General features: G+C 35.8%; 1 protein-coding gene across 4 annotated transcripts in view; it reads left to right on the plus strand.

Moving 5' to 3' along the window:
• The window catches only part of Cblb (Cbl proto-oncogene B), a 168,075-nt gene extending 145,267 nt beyond the window's left edge, over window positions 1-22,808 (plus strand). For 3 of the 4 annotated variants that reach the window (XM_070030329.1, XM_070030332.1, XM_070030330.1), the window contains exons 14-19: window positions 3,787-3,933; window positions 7,319-7,416; window positions 7,533-7,664; window positions 10,816-10,956; window positions 13,562-13,681; window positions 19,196-22,808. In XM_070030329.1, coding sequence (XP_069886430.1) covers window positions 3,787-3,933; window positions 7,319-7,416; window positions 7,533-7,664; window positions 10,816-10,956; window positions 13,562-13,681; window positions 19,196-19,455 — 898 coding nt within the window. In that variant the 3' untranslated portion in view covers window positions 19,456-22,808. The remainder of the gene's footprint in view (window positions 1-3,786; window positions 3,934-7,318; window positions 7,417-7,532; window positions 7,665-10,815; window positions 10,957-13,561; window positions 13,682-19,195) is intronic. The other variant, XM_070030333.1, reaches the window with a different exon arrangement.
• Window positions 22,809-23,846: the final 1,038 nt, after the last annotated feature.

Below are 23,846 nucleotides of genomic sequence, written 5' to 3' on the forward strand. Positions count from 1 at the left end.
TATCTATCTATCTATCTATCTATCTATCTATCTAATCTAGTCTATATGACTTTGAGGGATTGTTGTAGATGGAAGCATCCTGAATCCCTAGGATGGACATGGGTAGATAAGATAGTGCCTAAGAAGAAGCAAGAGTGTGAAATTTCACATCATTCTGGAGACAGCGGGGAGCCCAGACAGGTGACCATTCTTCAGAGGAAACTTTTTCTTGGAAAACATCCAGTACTTAGCAGTGGAGATAGAAGTAAGCGCACCTTTCCGTGTGGTGGGCTATAAAATCTGTGAAAACATATGTGATATGCTAGCCCCACATAAACTCTAAATGTATGAATATATAATAAGACATCATAGTTACCGCTGTAACTTCAGAGAACTTCAGAGAATGAAGTAAATAAATTCAGATTCCATCCATTAAATTCATATTATTGCCAAGTATGATTAGAGATTGCAGGTTGCTTTGTTAGTACTCGATATTAAGCAGCTACTTATGTGAGTCAGACAAGAAGAACTAAATTGTGGTAAACTGTATTTTACAGGTATTTTCCTACTGTTTCAGTTTGTAAAAGCACCTAAGATCAGCCATAGAGTTATACTTTATCCCTCAAAACAGTGTAATTATTTGATTTAGCTACACAAATATTTTGATAAAGAATGCTAAACAGTGGATTCATTTTCTAGTGCAAGTGCTATAAAATTATTATCTGTAAGTAGTTGTACAAGGGAGTTGCCATTTGAGAAAGCAGTTTATACATCTTGGTCGGTGTCACTCCTTTCAACGTACATTTTAGTGGCCTATTTATATTTTTCTCTTATTATCTGAAAATGTTCTACAATACTGTACCTTATTTCTTTAGGATATTTTTTCTTGTGCTTTGTCATCTGGAAATGGGCCTTTACACTTTTACAATAGTAGCCATGAGCACTCAAGTACCTCTGAACCAATCAGTGTTGCTTGGCTCAAATGATGGAGGTGGAGTTGTGGGTTATTTTACATTTTTCAGTAGTTAGGTACAGATGTTTGAAGTTTGTTGAATAGAGAATCCAAATCTTGCCTAGCAATCCTATTCCTTTTTAGTTTCTATACTGATTAGAATCCACAAGAACAAGATAAAATCCTTTGTGCTCTAGTTATGGAGAACAGAATATAATTATAACATTGTTGGCCATTGGTGATTGTTAGGAGGGAAAATAATGATACATGGGTCTTTATTTTAGATGAGATGCTTAGGGAAGAACTCTTTGAAAGGATACTATTTAAACATGAAACCAAAAATCCTAAGGGAGTAAACAATGAATTTATCCAAGTGAAGAGCATGAATATAGGAGAGCAGAGTACAGGGTGACTTCAAATCCTTACTCTCGTTTGAAAGCTACACAGTAAATTGCTTTCTATTAAAGCATAATGTTATACTGTGCTATCTTCTCTTAATGCCTTGAATGAACCTTTAACACAAATTTACTGATTTGAGGAAATGACATATAGTTAAATTTTGTTTTATTTCTTCTATAAGCTAAGAGATTTCTGTTAGGAATGTTTCTTTCTAGAGTTAGAATAATATAGCATAAAAATATAGACTGATAAATGGCAAACTTGAATTTCTATTTTCACAAAAGTATTCATATCTTCTAACCTTCAGATGTTATGAAATGAAGAAAGATTATTACATATAGGAAATAAGCAAAATGATGTATGGCATTTAAAATTTTTCTCACCTAGTGAAGGTTTCTATCAATGATTGATCTTTTTCCCTTCTACCATAGTCACTGACTTCTCTCATAACCATTCATACTTTTGCTTAAAGTCTTGTAAGTATTCAATATCTTGCATACATACTGTGCCTTAATGGACTAGAGTTCTCCCCTTAAATATTTTGTAACTCAAGACAGAAATGGAGTAAAATATAGTTTAGAAAGATGTATCAATGAATGGACATAAACTAATATCCATAATAGAAAATATTAAGTTCAAAGACAAACATGGGACAATTTCTTATGAATTTTTTAATAAACAGAGTAGAGGTGGATCTTTTTGTTTTGGGAAGAAGTTTGATTGAGTAATTTAAGTACCCCAATGGCTCAAATCAGGAAAGAAAACAACTTGATAAGGGTAGTATATGTTTGACATGTACATGATAATGGATAAAGTAATGGGCTAATAGAATATGAAGAAAATCCACCCAGTGGAGTTGTGCCTTATACCAGGAATACAAAATGCTCTAGAGGAATGTGTTTGTCAACCTTCACTTTGAAATGTAAAAGTTACTAACTAAAGTAAACCATTATATCCCTATGTACTAACCTAAAAATTCATCTTATTTTTACAAAACTTTATGGGAGGGAAAGTGATGCTTTAAATTCTGTTCTAATTACATCAAGTCCCAATTTACTGTGCCATGTACCCACTTTCAACTGACAAGCATTTCACCCATGGTTAAACCTTAGTAAGCACGACCCCGAGGTTATTCATGAAGCTCTTAGCGTGTGCTCTGGGCCATCATATCAGACCTTTCACTGTGTCACTGCTTCCTCTCACTCCTAAGGCCTTTGATTTTAAGGTAGCTCTGGTAATCAATAATCCAGAGATTAGTATTGGAAACTGCTTCAAAGAGAGGCAAAAATAAACTTAGAAAATTCTAGGAGATTTGTGTATTTGTAAACACTTGGAGTACACAAGTTTGTGTACACAAATCCCTTTGATTTGTGTACTTCCTAGAAACTTAGATATGTTGTTGAAACACGGGCATGGTTAGTGTCTCCGTGTACCGGTAAACATTAAACAGTAAAAAGTTGTTTTCCTTCCAACTTCTTGTTGAACATCACTGTCCTGAAAGTCCAAAAACCTCAAAATCCTAAACTACCTTCTTGTTACATTGGGCATACTCAACTGGTAAAATCTTTGCAAGTATTCCACCTTTTAAAAAAAGTTAAAATCAGAAACACATCTGGTCCCAAGCATTTCACATAAGTGATAACTGAACTTCTAGTGAGAAGAAAAGTTACTTTTGGCATCAGGGCTTTTTATACCAAAGGTTGCTTGCTCCCTCTACAGTAGGTGCTGTGAATTGCAATCACTTTAATTTTTTTTTTTTTTTTTTTGACTCAAACTTAATGGGAATCTAGCCAGTTAGCAAAATTATTTGATCCTTGTGTATTTCTCTTGGCCTGCAAGACTCTTGTTTGTCTTACCATCTCCTTTAGCATTTCTCTTTGGCTTCAGCAAAGATGAGATTAATTTGCAGTAGCAAGAGCTTCGAAATTTAATCAGTTTTTGTTTGCTTGTTTCCATTTATTTTCTCTTGTAAAATGTTTCTAAAATTCTTTTGATGTTAGATTATTGTTGTAATCATTTTCATTCTCTTTCATTTAGACAGGCATACTAAGTCATATCAATAATGTACTCAAAAAACTTAACAAATTCTCTCATTTCCTTTTAATTATTCAATCCATTTTTAGTTGTTAATTGTTGTTGAGGGGAAGAAAAGAACAACTTGTGAATTGTTATTTCATAAGAGAGCTTAAGTTTTATTGATTTAAAAGTAGATTTTTTCCTTACTGACATTTAAAATTATAAGTATGAAACATCTTTTATCTCATAAAGAAAATCTTAACAAAAGGTTACTAAGCATTTCCATTTGTATTTAGGATATGAACATCTCGATTACCCTGTCAATGAAAGATGAATGTGATCAAGTAGCTTTTTTGATTTGAGTATGTCATACCAGACTGTCCTGTCTGAATATTTAATATGCTTAAACGAGATTGGATTTTTTTTTCTCCCCTTGGTAGGTGTACTGGTCCATTAGCAAATTCTCTTTCAGAGAAAACAAGAGACCCAGTAGAGGAAGATGACGATGAGTACAAGATTCCTTCATCTCATCCTGTTTCCCTGAATTCACAACCATCCCATTGTCATAATATAAAACCTCCAGTTCGGTAAGAATATGAGTAGCCTGTTCCACATTAACATCTGCATAAGCATTTGTCATTTCTATAGTTCAATCACATGTACTGGACTAAATCCTTGGTTTCTTACTCAAAACCTCTTATATACTATTTTCTTCTTCTTTTCCTAGAAAACACATGGGTTAATAAGAATGAATAAATACTCCATGCATTTTCTATAGCCATTTTAATGAATTTTATCCATTTCAAGCACATATGTTCTGCAGAAAAACTAGTGCTGAGGATCTGATACAAAGGTTACATCAGCCCTCTTTAGAATTTGTTTTTATGATGTATAGATTAGTGTAATTTATATTGATTTCCTTCCCTGGCTGTTGCCACCCTGCTTGTATCTAAATTTTTTAAAAAAAGAAAAGAAGGGAAAGAAAAAGAAAGGAAACTAGGGTACCTGTGGCACAAATCTGTAATTCTAGCTACATAGGAAGCTGATATCTGAGCTCAGAGTGTGGATTATAGCCAGATCTGGCAGGAAAATCCATGAGACTCTTACCTACAATTAATCACTAAAAGGCCATAAGTAGATCTGTGGCTCAAGTGGTAGGGAGCTAGCCATGAGCAAAAAATGAGTTTAGTTACAATGTTCAGTCCCTCAGTTCAAGCCCAAGGACCTGAACCAAAAGAAAAACAAACAAACAAAAAAAGGAGTAACAAGTTAGTTTTTTTTAACTTTAAAAGAAATGAAGTTCTGTCTGGGTACCCATGGCGCCCGTGCCTATGACCCTAGCTACTTAGGAGGCTGAGATCTGAGGATCCCAGTTCAAATCCAGCCCAGGCAGCAAAGTCTATGAAACTCTTATCTCCATTAACCTATCAAAAAAGGCCAGAAGTAGATCTGTAGCTGTAGAGTGTTAACTTTGTACAAAAGAAGCTCAAGTACAGTGCCTGGGCCCTGATTTCAAGCCCCCGGTCCAGCACCAAATATCAAGTTCTGTTTTACCTTCTATTGGATCAGATAAAAGTATATATAAAGCATAATAGTTTTTTTATCTGTTTCTTTTTTTTTTTTACTATATGATATCCTTGGGGTGTGAAGTATCAACCACATTTAGATACAGTAAGAATTAATAAGAGTTTTGTGTCTTGAAATATTACTTTGTCTTTAAGAAAAAACATGATTCTTTGTGTATAAAGGAGCTAATAAACTACAGTAATATTTATATACTTTTAATCTGACTGACATATATAAGGTACTAAGTAATGAAATCTTAGTTTCAAGCCTAACTTTCTGAGTTCTAATTCCTCTCACATAACAAGCCTGAACCTGGGCATAGCTTGTAATATGGAGCTCAGAGGCCCTGCCTGCTATGCAAAGTCTCTTGATTGGCATAGGAAGGGAGGGACATTCCTCAGTGCCACTTCAATGTGCCATTTCCTTTTGAGGTTAAGTCAATGGACTCAAAGAATTTTATGAGAGTTTTCCCTTTTTTCTAGATGAAAAGACTAAAAAGTGTTTCAGTCTTCTACTTCAAGTATCTTATTGAAACAGAAAATGACATACCTGCAAAAGAGAAGCAAATCATTATTTTAACTAGAGATCTGTCTTAATAATTGACTCTGCTTAGGATTTTTAGTGCTCGGCAGAAATATTAACCAAGATTAAGTTACAGTCTACTTTCCAGGCCTTCATTTTGCAAAGCAAGAACCAATGCTGTTCTGCTAATTTCTGGTGTTTAAGACATTTGTTGATAAAGTAATATCACTGAAAAGACAAAGAAAGAGCTGCAAGACAATTTGTTATATCAGAAGAACCCAGTGTCTACTTAATAATAGATCTAACATCTATGGAGAAAATATTCATTTTCATCAAGTATAAATTCTTACAGATTTCCATTGCTTTAGCTCCTATAAATAACAATTTTTAAAAACTGAAATTGGATAAGTTTTTTTTGTGTCCTTGGGAATCTCATTTTTCCATGTCTGGCAGAGTGAGGGATGCAATTTTTAAATGCTAAATTTTAATTGTCACATCACAGTGGATGAGATTTTGGTGGCAGGCCTCCTGGATCCTAAAAGTAAATTTGAATTATCACCATCATTACCATCTTTTTACTGTGATGGAGAAGTAATAAATGTTGATAATCCCTAGGCTTAATTGTGTTGAATTTTTCATCTAATCTGTTCTTGAAGTATCTTCTGTCCTCTCCAAAGCACTCTTTGAGATTAACCCTTCCTTTCCCTGTATATTTCCCCTGCTATGGAATATCAAGAAAAGTCAATTGTCAATATAAGGGCAAATGAAATGGTCAATGAATAATTCAATTTAGTTTCAGTAGAAAAAAATTCATCATCATTATGAAGATTTAATACATGCTAACTATTTTTAAATGAACCATATCTTGCCTCTTAAAGAGAAGTGGCCACCAGGGAAAATAGAAATGAATTTCAGATAAAGCACTCTTGCAGTAGCTAATCAAATATCCACCATCTCCTCCATTATGTATATACTTTTACTTTGCTGTAAAAATTCAGAGTAATTCATAGAAAAATGAAATGGAAACTTTGCTTTCCCTAGTTTACTGTTAGATGATGGTTGATTGCTCTATAGCATGATGCTGGTGGAATGGCAATACCTAGGTATCCAGACCCTCCACTGTCTTCTCCTGTCCCAAATTTATCCCTGTGTTCACAGTGGAAGTGTACAGTATCAGTACCAACAGTAAATAGGCTTTGTGGTCAGTGAATATTGCTTTGTACAAACACCTACTTTAAAATATTTATTATGTTCCTAAGGCTACTAGTAAAGTTGTATCATAGAACCAGTCTTTTGCTCACCTCAGAATAAGTTTCACTACAAACTCTAGGTCTTTGACTATTCCTGTCAGAATTATAATGGAATCATTGAAAGTTGAAAAGTTTTCATTCCTTTTTATAAGCTTTAGTTTGTTTATTTGAATGAGGCTCAAGTTATATGAAATATAATATTCTGTACCATTAACAAATAATGAAGTCATTGGAACTGTCAAATATTTTTTGTCTTGGCACATACTTTACAATTTTATTTCTGAAACTCAACCAGATATTATTAAATTTCTCTTGTAGAGGTATGTTAATGTCATAGATGTGGTTTTGGTATTTACAGATTATATAGCCCTTGTATGGTTTTAACTTTTGAGAGGGTAGTGAGGAAGGAGACTGACTGTTGGTCTTTTGTATGGTATTTAATTCTGATTTCTAAAGCAGAAGTAAGAATATTTATAGCTATTACTGATAGTTTCCAGAAAAGGAGTATATATTTATTTTTAAACTTTATTATAGAAACAAGGATGCTAGCTCCCTCTACCCAAACCCCTGCCAATAACTTTGAGATGGAATTTCAAATCCTGATGTGTTTCATGCTCTCTGATCTCTGCTGTAGGTCTTGTGATAATGGACATTGTCTGTTGAATGGAACACATGGTATGTCTTCAGAAATGAAGAAATCAAACATCCCGGAGTTAGGCATCTATTTAAAGGGTATGTATGACATAGATTGTTCCTTATGCTCTCCATCTCAATGGTCAGAATTTAAAGGGTAAATTCCACACCATTGTTTCTCTGAAAATACATGAAGATTTTGTGTTATCCTCTAGGAGATGTTTTTGATTCATCTTCTGATCCAGTGCCATTACCACCTGCCAGGCCTCCAACTTGGGACAATCCAAAGCATGGTTCTTCACTCAACAAGACGCCCTCTGATTATGATCTTCTCATCCCTCCATTAGGTTGAAATTTTAAAGAAATTTTGAACAACCTCCCCATATCTTCTCTCCATATTTGTGTCATTGCAACTCAGAATTCAGTGTAATTACAGATACACTGGGCTATGAATTTGTTTGGAATGAGAGAGTGGACGCTGACTTCCATGTTCACGTGACCATTGCTTTATTTACATGCTTAAAACAAAGGATATGTGTGGCTTGCGATAAGAGCGCTGGCCAAATATATGCAAGGCCTAGTTTCAACTCCTAGCACTACAAGAAAACAAAGCAGATGACTGAAATCAGAGCATATGAGCTGGTTTTAAGTTGTGAAATCAGAGATAACTCTTACAGTACTTTCCCTAGTTTTGTATATATCTCTATTTTGATTTTTTTCTCAGTTACAGAAAACTAAGAACACATTCAGTTTTAGGTAATTATTACAACTACAGCACAAATTTATTTCTTTCAAACTGTAAGAAACAAGTATGTTTGTGACTATAAGTAAAGGTACACTTAGTTGTGTATCTATGTTGAAGTTTGTGGATTCCCTTGTTACTGTTAATTTTATTCTAGGTAAGAGCATTCTCATGCTAATTTTAGAGGAAGAAAAGTAAAGTCTCCACACCTCCATGACTTCACAGTAATAAATATCAATAGCATAAAATTGCTTGTATTTCTATTATGCTGCCAGAAATATAGAGTGGACCTTGGTATTTTCTCACAAGCAGCAGCACTGGCCACTCTTTGAATTACATAAATTGCAGTGTCTTTTGCTCCTCTTTACACACACACACACACACACACACACACACACACACACACACACACACACACACATAGTTTAGGACTTTATTTTCACCTACATTTATTATAAGAGCCCCTAATATGTCACAGTCATTTTCTTACTTCTGCTTCCTGTACAGCAATTAAGCACTTTTTCATGAATTAGACAAACACCATTCAGTATACCTTTCTCTATGTGTGTATGTGTTTGTGTGTGTGTGTGTGTGTGTGTGTGTGTGTTGTGTGTGTGTGTGTGTGTGTGTGTCTGTCTGTCTGTCTGTCTGTCTATCTGTGTATCCTAGTACTGGGGCTTGAACTTAGAGGTTCACTGTCTTGCTTGGCTTTTTCTGTCAAGGGAGCACTCTCTGTCTTGAACTTGACCTCCACTTCCAACTTTTTGCTGGTAAATAGGAAATAGAATCTGTTGGACTTTTCTGCCCAGGCTGAGCTTGAATCATGATCCTCATATCTCAGTCTCCTAGTAGCTAGGATTCCAAGCATGAGTCACCCATCAGCTTCTGGCATCAATAGAACTTTCTAAGGGAATGTAAACATAACATGCATGCATGTATGCCTAAGTATATATGTATGTATGTATGTATGTATGTATGCATGCATGTATGTGTTTGCTTATGGTTATGTGAAAATAAACTTTTATTCATTTTATATAATGGACAACAAGCATAATAGTTCATATTGGAAATCACAGCTATTCAGGAGGTTTCAGGCAAACCAAGGCAAAATTAGCAACACTGTCTCAAACATAAAATGCAGAAATCAAAAGGGTTAAGACCATAGCTTAGTGTTAGATCACTTAATCTAGAGTTCTCAAAGCCAAGCTTTAATACTCAATACCATAAAAACAAATAAATGTAATAGCCATATATGGGTAATGACTGAATCATTAGCTAATAGAGATGTATGTTCTAACCTGTCTTCTCACTTGACCTTCTGCTAGGTTTTCTTGTATACTTTTCATACTGCTGCTTCAGCATAGGAAACCTAGGAAACCCATCCTTTAATATCATGAATAAATGTTTTTGAACACTCTGATATTCCAGGTTTTTCTGTTCATTATAACTTCACAAAAATCCTCCTTGTGTACATATTTTACATATTTTCTCTTTCAAAGTGTATATATATATATATATATATATATATATATTTATATGTATATGGAACCAACCAAAGATCTTCACCCCACATGTGAAGTGACTCATAAATATGAATCTTTGTGCCAGCTTTCAAGGAATCTAAGATCCTTGCATCACAGCTTTATGATTTTTGATCCTCATGTCACTCAGTTGCCTAGTATGATGTCTGGTATTTAAGAGCTAGAAAAAGATTTGAATGTGATAGTGTGACACACATCTAAAGACCGGAATGATAAAAGGTTCTCATATATCTTTAGATATTTTAAATTATAATATTTATGATGACTAGAAAGCTTTTGAATATTTTTTAAGAAAAGCTCATTCAGTGAATGGTGAGACCATTTTAAAAAGTCTTTATGTTTAGATCATCCAACTTTAATGAATATGAATTTTTATTATTGGAATATGGATATATTTATACATACCCTGTTTCATTTACAAAATACTTTGGGCAGATCGAAAAGCTATATTAAGTGTACTTAATTTTATTTTTCTTTTAAAGTACAGAATACTTCAGATAGAATACTAAGGAGTGGCAGGGCAAAAGTAGGTAGACATAAATCCGTATTGCTCTATTCTATATTTGTTTAAAAAAATAGAAAAAAGTAAGTATTGAGCTTTACAGATTACAAAAGGAAGGTCTATATTTAATGATTCTTTAAGAGATGATAGCTAAGTAAAAAATATATTCCTCTGGTCTAAGTACATTTTCTGTCTGTTTTGACAGTAAATCAGAGACGTTTGCAATGTTAGTTTAAATGATTTAAAATCCAGAGGAACAAAGCTTCTGAGGTGATTAAAACTATTCTGTGACATAAATTACAGGTACATGGGTGTGATTTTCTAATTAGAGACCATGAACTCCTTTGGTTACATAGAGATTTCTGTTCAGCTGGTATGACTGATTAAAAAGAAAATTTAGTTCAAATTTCCAGTGTGCTAGTATTATTTATATATAATACAATGGAGCCCTGAGTTCTCCCATAACCCTCAAGGATGTTCTTATAGACAGACCTAGAAGTAACAGTCTATATGGGCGTGTTTGAATGAATCTGTGTGTGTTTTGTCCCCCAAACGCTAGCACAAAATAATTAGATCTTGTTATCAAAGTCAGCGAACTGCAGGGCAAATCCTGCAAGTGAATTACTTCATAAGCGGTATTGTTTTTGCTTGACACACTGTATGTTTTGATTAATGAAGGTCTCCTGTTTATACTGACCTTTCTTTTCACGCAGGTGAAGATGCTTTTGATGCCCTTCCGCCCTCCCTCCCACCTCCTCCACCTCCTGCCAGGCATAGTCTCATTGAACATACAAAACCTCCTGGCTCCAGTAGCCGACCCTCCTCAGGACAGGACCTTTTCCTTCTTCCTTCAGGTAGGAGGTTAATAACACAATGAAGACTTTTTTTTTTCCTTTTTATTTAAGTGAAAATCATTCTTAAGGGTTAGCAGGGAAAACAATACTGGGTGGTAAGAATAGCAATTTATACTATCTAAAGGATATGACATAAATCTCAGCAGATAAAATTTCAATATTGCAGTTTCTGTTTTTGCATTTTCCATTTTTTAATTTATGTACGTTGTTACAGGTAATTTTTCCAATATGCCATGGAATTTCTTTTAAAAATAAAGGTTTTCAAGGGTCATAGGTGAATATTTCGAGTACTATTTGGCCAAGTATTTCATACCTTATACTATCTGAAGAAATATAGTGGATGGGTTGTGTTAGGACTTCAGAGGAGCATAAAGTTGCAGAATTTTTTTTTTTTTTGTCGGTCGTGGGGCTTGAACTCTGGGCCTGGGCACTGTCCCTCAGCTCTTCAGCTCAAGGCGAGTGCTCTACCACTTGAGCTACAGCGCCACTTCCAAAGTTGCAGAAATTTAACTCAATTTTAAAACAAAGATTATTAGCCAAGTTAACAAAAGTCTAAAATTCCTGTTATTTATTAACTGCTACTATTCAGTCTGTGATATCTTAGGGCAGAATAGTGATACATGTTTTCTTAGTGGTATTTGAGATTTGCCTTGTGGAAATACTTTAACCTAATTAAAAGAATGTGATAGTTATCACAGAAAAGGAGGTTGAATTTTCTCATAATATTATATCAAAGGCCTAGCTAAATCTATGTCTTTATTCTGGCATTTAGTGGGCCCAGCTTGCCAGCCTTCCAGCTTTCTATGAACGGAACTTTCAAACTGCAGGGCAGTTTGCGCACAGGAGCCTCATGGCTCCTTCAGGCTCTGGGGAGAGCCAAGCAGAGACATGGCCCAGTTCTTCTTTTAGGTTTCCATTTTCAGCCTTTCATACAATATTTCTTTTGGCAAAACAATAATGCCTAGTGCTGTACATGAGCCATCTATTCTGGAAAAGCCAATCATATCTTAACAAAAGCTGGAGTTCTCAACAAAAGCTTCATGATTCCTTGTCTCCAAACCCAAGGCAACTGCTAGCATATACGTGCTTTTCTGCTGTATTACACAAAAACATTCTTTTGTGCTGGTGGGTGGGTTGAAACAGGCACCCCTCTTGCAACTCAGAGCCAGGAAAGGAACAAAGCAAGGGCAGCGTTTATGTCTTGCTCATATTCTTCACCGGATGTCTTTGTGCAGGGCACAGACTATACAACATCTTTGGCAACCCTTACTCTACTTTCTGTTCACTGGTATTTTCACCTGGCATCTCTTTTGAGGTTTTTAATCCAATCTTAGCATCACAATTCAACCCTAAAAGCTAGCAAATTCGACTTTACTCAAGACAAATGAAAAATTTCCCCATGGACTTAGAAATGATCTTGCCCAAGTAAAATGAAGAAAAAGCCAGATCATTACTAGTAGTTGTTGAAAAGATGCAGTGGCCTTCGTGTGGCATGTCATGATATGTCTAGCAAGGGAGCTCATGCCTTCCTGAGGTTACTCTCTCAACTGGAAGTCAGAAGACCTTACTCTGCTCAGCCCATGTGGAGATTCAGGTGTGGAACACATTCAGGTGTTGAAGGGTCAAAGGACAAGTGCAGCGATTCTCAAACTGTTGTCTCCCCATCATCAGCCTCTGCATTTCCTGGATATTTGCTCTAAATAAACTCTTTACTAAATCAGAAACTGTAGGAGTGTACTACTCAGCAATATGTGTTTTCACAACTGATGCATGTTCATGCTTTGAAAATGCTGAGCTAGAATGTTTCCAAAAGAGTATCACCTCCAACAACTCAAAAGACTGATATATATCATGTGGAATTCATTTGTCTTCTTTTCAATTTCAAGAAAATTAATGAAAATTCATATATTGAAATTATTCAATATTTGAGATATTTTAATATTGCAATTAATGAAAGCATGTTTTTTGCCTGAAGTCAGAAAATCCCCAGGAAACCTGGTGATAATTATTGCACTCAAACAGGGATAGATAAAATAGTAATTAACTAATGACTTTAAAATCCTGTCTTACATTATCTAGTCCAAAATTAGTATAAAAATAGAAAACATTTTCAGCATAATTTTTCTTCTGAAATAGCAACATTCTTCTATATGCTTAATGCTAAACTCAAATGAAAGTTAAACCAATGAAATATATAGAATTCTTAATATTCTTATGTTTAAAAATCTAGTTTTACTTGCCTGTTTTCTACATTTGAGTATAATTTGAAAATATTACAGACAGTAGAAAAACTAAAAGAATTAAGAAAAAGTTCAATACTCTCTCTTCCCCCAAATAATTATTTGAAGATTTTACATACAGAAATTTGTTTAATCCCTACAAATCCAAATGTCAGGTCTGCTTTTACAGATTTTTGTCTACCTAATACTAAAAGAAAATAACTGATTTGATAATCCTCAGAAAACATGATGATGATAATCGGTCATGAAATTCACTTTCTATTTTTGCAAGCTATAATCTTTAGAGAAAATTTCTAGAATTTTTCTCCTTCAGCCAATAAACTGAGATCATCCCTTTAATTTTAAAAATGTTTTTTATTTTAAAGATCCTTTTTTTGACCTAGCAAGTGGCCAAGTTCCTTTGCCTCCTGCTAGGAGATTGCCAGGAGAAAATGCCAAATCCAACAGAGTATCACAGGAGTATGACCAGCTGCCGTCATCTTCAGGTGAGTTGGCTAATTATAGTAAGAATAACACCTTAGGTTTGCAGAGTTGCTTTCTGCTGTTCAGAACACTTTTTTCTCCATTTAATGTATAATTTTGTCACCTTTGCATTTTAATTATAGGGCTTGCATTATGAAAAGAATGCCCACAAAACTGCCTCAGGGAGAAAAAATAAACCCAGGCTGAATATTGTTTTTTATTAGTCAATGAGCCTTGTCAAGATTTATTCATCCTCTAACTTTTGTTTTGTCATATCAAATGTAGCAAAAGGGAGAAAAATGTCTTTGTATATTAAAATGCCATGTTCTCTTATTTCTCCATTAAGGAAGAAATCTCTTTAGAATTAATTCTAGCACCGAACCAGTTTTATTATTCAGTACCTATTCATTCTTGTAGCTTATTTAGGGCTCCTGTGCATTGCAACCCCGCCCCTCCTCACAGAAGGCCTTGTAGCTATTAAATATGGGTCCTGCGCCGAATGTTAGTAATTAAAGACTTGCTTTCCGTGGGAGTCCTTCTCTGAATTTTTAAGCAGCTCCCTAATCTCCTATAGTTATTTTACACCCTCTTCTGCTTTATTTTTCTTTATAGTAGCCGTCACTACCATAAATTTCATCATTTATTCATTTGCTTAACTGTTGTTTGTCTTCCTTGCTAACATATTAGCACTTTGCCAGTTGGAGTATCACTGAGTACCTTGGTCAATTTAGAATGCTATAACTCAATACCATAGTCTATATGGCTTAACCAAATAAGCCTTTCTTTCTCTCATTTCTGGAAGCTGGCAAGTTCAAGATCAAGGTGACAGCATTTAGTGTCTGAGAAAGAACCTGCATCTTCTTTGCATAGGGGTAGAGACTCATTGTGTCTTTACAAGGTCAAGGGAAGGCTGAGGGGTCTTTATAAGGACACTATTCTGGTTTATAAAGACTCACTCACTCCCAAATTCCATCACATAGGCGATTAGGTTTCAACATAAGAATGTTGGGGGGGGGGGAACTCAAACATTTGGTTCCCCTAGCATAGTCTGGACTATCATAATGCCCGGCTCATGGTTCTTGAATAGATAGATAGGTCATGGGTAGATAGTGATGAATAGGTAGGTGAGTGTACAAGTGGATAGATGAGTAAGAGGAAGAGGAGTTGATGTCTCTGTGTTAAGCTTAATACAATGTGTTATGAGCAATATTTTTGTCTTATATTTGTAAAAATGATGTTTTTCTTAAAGAGATTTTGTGATTTTGGGGGTTTTGTTTTTAAGCTCAAGTTTCACGTCACAGATTTGTTCATAGTAATAGTCACCTTTGAACTCAGATAATTAAGGATTTTTTTTTTGAGAAAAAGCAACAGGAGATAGGTAGGTTCCTACTTGAGTTCTTCATGAGCGTCAGAATGCTTCTGCATGTTTTGGGGTTTTGTTTTTGTTTTGTGTGTGTGTGTGTTTTAAGTTTTAACATATATAAGTCAGAAAAACAGAAGATCATGTTGATTTTTAAGTTCTGGTCCATGTTCCCCTTTTTATTTCACTTTTAGTTGCTCAGAGGTTTCAGATGTGTATGAATAGACTGGATTTCTAGTCAAAAGGATAGATTTGATGGCAACACATGAAACTCTAGAGAAAATACCTTATAGCCCTCATATAAGGAAATGAATTCTTTCAGAAAATAATGTTGAAATACAATGTTGAAACTTACTGATTTAGAACAACATATTCAAATACCACCAACTCTAGATTAAAAGATACATGTTTTGGTTATGGGAAAAGCTGTGGCCAAAACACTGCTAAGAACCTGTTTGCTGTGTAATATGAGCATGTTATGGAGCTCGAGTGACATTGCTCACATACAGGAGTTCAGGTGGCTTACAATTAATATTAACTCTGTAAATTTCAGGAAGCACTGAGTTATAGGCCTTGCTGAAATGTTCCAAATTACCATTACCAAGAGCTTGAATTGTTACCTAAAAAATAAAAATACCAATTACTCTGAGGGCTTTGGCTAGTTGTAACATCAAGTATTTCAAGCTACTCCCTAAGCAGGTTTGTTACATGCAGCTTTCCAGCTTGTTCACAGAAGCAGAGACTGGCCTTGCTCTCTGAGGCAGATCTTCACATTCAAACCTTGAGACTAATGCTGGTCAAGTCTGTGACACTCTTATCTCCAATTAACCACCCCCAAAAGCCGGAAGGATGTGAGCTTGTGGCTCAAGTGGTAGAGCACTAGCCTTGAGCAAAAAAAGTGCTCAGAAATAGGGCTTAGTTCAAGCCCCAGGACCAGCACTAAAAGCAGACAAAAACAAAAAAGCCTTGAGACTGGGTTACCAGGTGCCTTCAGGATTCTGCTAGCATTATTTTTCAGTAAATATTCTTTTTATTAAAGGTTTTAAAATGACTTAAGATTCTGCTTTGATTGTTGCAGCTTGAAGGTTAAATTCTATTGTCTTCAATAGCTGTCTAAATAGTTGATAGTAATTTATTTATGCACACACTTTCTGTCAAGAATATTTCTAATGAACTTAGAAAGAGTTTCATTGAATTTAAAAATACTGTCCTTATCCTATTATCTGAAAAAGGGCAGAGGCATATATGTCTACAGATACAAATGTTCTCCCAAATGTTTCCTCCTCTCAAAGAAAATACTTTATAGACTTGGAGTTTTTAATGTAATAATTGATATTTAATCAAATGAATATGTCATGTAACTAATTAATGAAAAGGAGGATTTCACTGCATTGTGTTAAATTTGCATAGGTCTATATTGTGGAAGATTTTTTTTTTTTTGGATCCAGTCATGGGGCCTGAACTCTGGGCCTGGGCGCTGTCCCTCAGCTCTTCAGCTCAAGGCTAGCGCTCTACCACTTGAGCCATAGCACCACTTGCGGCTGTTTTCTTTTTTGCTTATGTGGTGCTGAGGAATCGAGCTCAGGGCCTCATGCATGCAAGGTGAGCACTTTACCACTGAGCCACTTTCCCAGCTTGTGGAAGATTTTTTGAAAATTCTTTTTCAATTTGCTTTTCTCTTGTAATATATATTGTACTAATGCATGTTCGGCATTAGCCTTGGCAAAGATTTTTCATATTGTCAGAATTTAAATGCAGTTTAAATTCACACTTAAAAACAAAGACAGAATTTTGCATGACTTGTATTGAATAATCTTACTGCTAAATATGCCAACAAAATTAAGGAGATCTCATTACAAAAGGAAATAAACTCCAATGTACTTTTCTCTTACTAGATTAAAGGGAAGAGTGATGAAATGTTGAGTGAATTTTATATTAGGATCAATAGTCTGTAGGTAACTTTGTAAAGATCTCAATTAGAAATAATGGATGAGCTTAACAAAATAATTAGAATTGTGCGGTGTATAAATCATTAGTGATAAGACAAATAAAGGCAAATTGTTTTTAAGATTATGTTTTGTTTCATTTCAACAAAGGAAGTCTCAGTGTTGAATTTTACCATAGTTCCAGGACAGGAACAGGACATTTAGTTCCAGTTTTATAACCACAGAATGGTGTTTTTCTTACAGACCTAATAATAGTAGTCTTTCTTGAGCACTTTCTGATGTAATCAAAGCACAGTATATTTGAAGATTTCTTATTCATGATTTTGTGAAACTGTACATTAGATCAAGTCCATTTATAATGAAACAGATTTTCCGGTGTAGCAAAAAATTCAACTTTATATCAAAAATGGACTCTACAATTAATTGATTGATTTTTATAGTAGAGCAACAAAGAGATGATCCCAAGTAGCTGGGATTACAAGGAGAGCCATGACATTCAACTTTTCTTTTCATGGGAGTTCTCCATTTCCAAGTTTCTGTGCAGTTCTTTTCAAAGTCTTTCTCTCTGCTCAGTTTCTCATTCACCTGCCTATACTTTCTTCCTAATTTCACTAAAGTATTTATTTGTATTTCTTTGAGTGTCGTTGGGATTTTTTAAAATAAGGATTCTTTTCAGTTCTTTATCAGCCGTTCTAACCATTTCAATTTTATTGGAATTCATTGCTGTAGTTACAGTGTGCTTTCAGAAGTGTCTGCATTGCTTTATTTTAAATTTCTGGATTCCTCCATTGAAGTTTGCACAACGGATGGATCAGATACCTCTCTCACTTTTGTAGGATGCCCTCCTTAGTAGCTCTCACATGCAGATGTGCGTGGTCTTGGTTTAGTTTGTAATGCAGTGATTTGATTCTCGTTGGGCTTCATGTCTCTGTGAGTCACGGTGGGCACATTTTGGCAAATGAGGGGTGATATAGACAGTAGTTTGTATGGGATCACTGTGCATTGACTTACAATGGAAATGGTAGCCCTTTTGGACAACAGGATGTCCTCAGACAGTTCTAGTTCTAGGCCCCTGACACTGGCCATACCAGCGATGCTGAGGGCCTAAAGCACTGTCCTCCCACCAGTCAGTGGAAGCCCAGATACAGCTCAGGTAGAGACAGAGGCAGAACCACAACACCGCTCTGTAGTGCTCACACCCAGTCCTGACAGCAGTGCAGGGCAGGCAAAGTATGTGGGTGAGGAAAGGTGTGTGGATGGACAGCAGAAGTATGGTAGGTTTTCCTCTTATCTGTGGTAAGTGAAACTCCATCCATGCTTTTCTGCTTTTGCTTATGGCAATAGTATGAGGCCTCCCACTTGCTAGGCAGTGACTTTACCATTTGAGCCATGATCGCAGCTTTTTCTTTTGTATTTTTCCCTGGGACAGGTCCACACTGGGATCCTCCTAGCCTCCCATGCACCACCAAAACAAGCCCGGTTTATTTTGTTGAGATGGAGTATGACTAAATTTTGGCTAGTACTGGGCTGGGCTAGAGCCATACTCCTCGGTTTCTCTACCTCCTAAGTAACTGAGATTGCAGTATGAACCACCATGCCCAATTGCTATTTTATTTTAAATTCGGTTTTCCTCCAGCCTCAATAAGACAGAATACTGTTAATTTGAAAAATGAGGTAGGAAGATATCCTACAAAGTGTGTTTTTCAGAGACTAGTTCTGCTCTGACATAGGTGGGACACAGGACATTTTGGAATATAAAAAATACTGTAATATCTATGAGCATAGAAAGATAGCATTTCCTAATTTAAAGGCACTTCAAGACAGTCACAACCCATGCCATCATAGATGGAGGTAGTCTATGTGACCAAATAGTTTTAATAGTTTAGACAATATTTTTGATGCTTTTTTTTTCTTCTCAATTCTTATTTCACCTGGCTTGAAGGAGGAAATATGGACTCAGGAATGGAAAGTGGTTGTTCTTTAGCAAAACTAAAACCTCAACTTTTTAATTTTCAAACTGGGGATAATATCTACCTCAACTTCATAATTTTCAAATCGGGGCAATCTCTACTTACCACAGTTTAAAAGTTTATTTGTAAGAGTAGTAAAAGTAGTATTGGACCTGAAATCATAATATGAAAGTACTGAAAGATAGTAACATAAAACAATGAGATGCTACTATTCTGTTCTAATGTCTTCCTTTTTATCTCACTGTTTCAATGGTATCACAGATGCCTCACAAGCACCAGCCAGACCCCCCAAACCACGACCCCGCAGGACTGCACCAGAAATCCATCACAGAAAACCCCACGGGCCCGAGGCAGCATTGGAAAATGTGGATGCCAAAATTGCCAAACTCATGGGAGAGGGTTATGCCTTTGAAGAGGTGAAGAGAGCCTTAGAGATAGCCCAGAATAATGTGGAAGTGGCCAGGAGCATCCTCCGAGAATTTGCCTTTCCTCCTCCAGTCTCCCCACGTCTCAACCTATAGCAGCCAGAACTGGATAAACACCCACATGCAAAGCAGAGCATGAAAGGAGAGGCTGGAAGTGAACTGCCAAGCAAAGGAGTCTCCTCCTCACAAGGCAGCTTGGGAAGGGAGGCCTGCAGCAGCTTCTGGAAGACGGTGTGCTTGCTCAGGATGTCGAGGCTGTGGCTTCCTTGTTTTTGCTAGCCATACTTTGAAATCAGGGTTGAACTGACAAAAAAAAATAATTTAAAGACGTTTACTGCTCTCGAACTTTTGAATCTGTGAAATTCTTTTCCTTGTTTACACGTTGGCAAAGTTGCAGTTGGGTTTTTATTTTGATCCCTGTACTGTGCTCCTGATGGCCCCTGGGTGAAGCTGTCAGGTCTGCTGTAACATCTCCCATCACCTCCCTCGCTGTCCACATTATCAGCGAAAGCAACTCCTCATCTTCATCCTTCTACACCCGACCCCCAGCCCCGGGTCCAGTTCCATTTCTCCCATTTCCAGATATTTTGAAGGTTCTGATTTTCAATGTATCAAACTATTGCAAAAAAAAAAAGTGTGTGGTCTTCACTACTGAGTCTTTCCTTTGGAAACGATCACTGTTGAGAGATGGGAAAAACATGATTGTAAAGCATTTACTTGTCAATAAACTACCTTTTATAAGGTTTTTTTTTTTAAAAAAAATAATGTTCAGGAACTTCCCATGATATAGTTGTGTAATCTTTCATTTTTTTCATATTCTCCATCTCTGTCATCCCAGGGATGCCACGAGGCTATAAAAATCTGAAATATTAGAAAGCAGCCGCTGCTCCCTACAGTGCCGTACTGAAGGAATGTAATGAGGTCTCCAGACACGTACGCTTGTATTGCTTTCAGGCTTGCTGAAAGAGAGAGCCATCTTCCTCAAATACGTTAATAGGCTTCAGACAAATACCATGAGCCTCCCTTTCCCAAAGTGAAATCAAGTCCATTTCTTTTTGTGTGATAGCACCCTCGTTCCTAAGAGCTATGGGCCATGCTTCACATTGCACCAAGTGTCAGGGCTACTGTCTACACACACACACACACACACACACACACACACACACACACACACACACACACACACACACACACACACACACACACACACACACACACACACACACACACACACACACACACACCACACACACACACACACACACACACATTTTTCTGCAAAGTTCTTAGTAATTTTATCTCTAATCAAATCAGGATTCATACTGAAATTTTACATTCTTCTCATTCATGGCTCCATTTGGTTCCATCCAGTATCCAATCCAGTGAAAGAACATAGTTTGCTCATTTATTTGTATGTGCACAATGGTGGATGGTCCTTCAGAAACCTGTGTCATTCGGTTGAATAAATCTAAAAGTATTTATTGAACATATACTATGTGTTTGCACTGTTAGGCACTGTGTTTGTAAAGCACAACCCCTCACAAGCTGCCAAAAGACTGATGGATGAAATCTGGAAAGTTTCTTGACTGCTTCTGAAGTTTGCAACAATTTACTTTCTGTTACCCTTAATAACTCTATGGAGAAATGTTACCGAATTATGTTTGTATAAAATTATTGAACCCCATGATAGTTTTCTATTTATGGACTCATGTTATGGAGACAGCCATGTTGATCAGGGGAGAGAAACTGATGTATTCCTTTACAAAGTGATACTTGACTGACCTTAGAAGTGTGGCTTTCATGGGATGAGATACTTGAAGACTCACAGGACTTGCATAGTTTATGCTCTTATATGAATATGTTCAGGTGACTCAGAACTAGTTATGCCCCTAGGGGGAGCTTTTAATTTGCCTTAGATGCTCTTCTTGTGAGTATGTATAAGTACACATTTTTACACTTCCTAAAATTGTATTGGCCAATTGTCTGTTGCTTTGTGAACTCCATGTAATGTCATCATGAATTTTCACTTATCAATTTCTGATATCACATTGAAATAGCATTTTCTATTTTGGCCTTTTTATATGACTTGCTGTTGACAGATTCAATCAAAAAGCCAAAATTGCCACTTCATTATTATAATATTTTTAATAGAGAATAATGTAAAATAGGAATAGTGGGAAACACAGCACATTCTTGTCCAGTTTTCAAATAATAGGCAAAAACTTTCAGTGAGAAATTAGAAAAAAGGCATAGCAAAATTGTAAATTTGGATCTGATGTTGGAAAAAAATACGAAGACTTTTGCAAAAATTGTTCTAGCCTCTTACCAAAATCTGTGTCTTGACCTCAATAGTAGCTCATATTTTGCTAATAGGCAGCAGGAGTCAAAGATGTTGTAATCCATGAAATGTAAAGAGGAAAACTTTTTTTAATCAAACACCAGTAGAGCAACTGAGAATTTATCTGCTGCCTATGATACTATGATCAAAGATGTTTTTGAGGAAATAATTAAACCTAAATATTATTATAAAAATGATGACCTGTTAATGCTTAGAAATGATCCAGATTTTGTTCATTGAGATCCACAAAGGTAAACTTTCGTTCCATTTCTCAAGATTCTGTTTCTAATAGAATTGTTTTATCATAATCCATAATATAGCAAATATCAATTCCTTGCCCCCAAATATGTCTAGGGATGGAAAGATACAATGTGCCCTCAATGATGTTAAAGTAATTATTTTTCCAGGATCTGTTTTTCTTTTTCAGTCTCATGTTAAACTACACCCAGATCTTCTATAATTCTTTTAGAGTGTTCTAAAGTCTTTTAGATCTTCTAAAATCTGACCTTTGTGTGGGTAATTTGAAATTTTTTCCACAAATTCTACCTTTGGCCCTTCTCTATTTCCCCTTGCCATGTTGCAGTCTTTAATGGTAGAGACCCTAATCACAACCCAAAAGGCAACATTTGTTAACTTGGCATTTCACACACCAAGAACATTTGCAAACATTTCTTCATAATGTGAACATTTAAAATTTTCAGTTCCAAAAGCATTTCCTTCAGTTTGGATATTACTCTTCCTCTCAGATGTTCAACTTGAACCTTTCATTTGCACTGAATTATCTAACCTGATTTTTAAAAGCCTATCTGAAATTGGCAGATTGGGGAGTAAAATACAGTATATTTTAAATAATAATGCAGGTACTCCCTTGTTAAGCTGGATTTTTAGTGCTACTAGGAAGAGTTCCCAGGGGAGGATAAAGACAGCAATGGAGTGAAGAGTTTTCTTCTCAATTAGTATTTCATTGTTTAAAAATGCCTTTTGAAACTTGTCCAATGTGACAAAATACTTATATGTTCAATTAATTTATATTTTCTTCATTCTTTTTTTTGATTCTGGTTATTATGTAACCTTAAATACTATATCTGTTCTTTTAATGTATTTTATAAAATGAATGTTAACAAAATGAAAAGTATTGTTATTTGTTCAAGTGAAAATGGGTACTTTAGAGCACTTCTATATATTTTCTTCCTGCTAAGAAAAAGACAGGAATTGGGAAGGTGGCTCAGTGGTGGAGTGCTTGCCTTGCATGCCTGAGGCCCTGGGTTCGATTCCTCAGCACCACATAAGCAAAAAGAAAAAGGCCGAAGTGGGGCTGTGGCTCAAGTGGTAGAGCGCTAGCCTTGAGCTTAAGAGCTGAGGGGACAGCGCCCAGGCCCAGAGTTCAGGCCCCACAACCAGACCCCCCCTCAGAAAAAAAAAAGAAAAGAAAAAAGGAAAAGACAAACCCTTAACAGTAGCTCACACATATAATCTTAGCTACTCAGGAGTCTGAGATATGAGGATCTCAGTTCCTAGCCAGCCATGTCAGACACAAAGGCAAGACTCTGATCTTTAATGAGCAAAAAAGCTGGAACTGGAGATGTGGCTCATATGGTAAAGACCTGTCTATGAAAGAAAGAAAAGGGTGAGAGTTTTGCCTTGATTTCAAGCCCCAGTACTGGAACCAATACCTGAATAGACAAAAGGAAAATTTCCAGTGATATGTATTATATAATAATCAAACATTTTTATGCTTTAGTAAGTAGCCTCATCTTTAAAATGGAAATAATGACCATACCTATAGAAAACACTGTGAGAAGATTTGATGAGTGAATGCAAGCAATTTTAAAAAGCATACTCTGCTACTTAATGAATACTATCTACATGACAGTTAACATTACAGTGTACACTACCCAGAAAAATTGTCACTCTGTCACAGAATCCTCAGAATAGGCAGTAACAAGAAGTACGTCTGAGATTTATATAGCAAAAAAAAAAGTTCTGGTAGTTTTAAGACAACACTGGAAAATGATTATTCTACTTAACCAGAAGACATTTGAATCCTCAAAACGTTATAATCCATAAATTCTACCAAGCAAGAGCAGAGTTGAGATTTTCACTTTGAGCCTCTAGTAGCATCATCATGCACTCAATGAGTGTTTATCAT

This window comes from Dipodomys merriami, unplaced genomic scaffold (assembly GCF_024711535.1).
Source record: "Dipodomys merriami isolate MVZ:Mamm:240054 unplaced genomic scaffold, mDipMer1.0.p SCAF_2, whole genome shotgun sequence".
Taxonomy (NCBI): Eukaryota; Metazoa; Chordata; class Mammalia; order Rodentia; family Heteromyidae; genus Dipodomys; species Dipodomys merriami.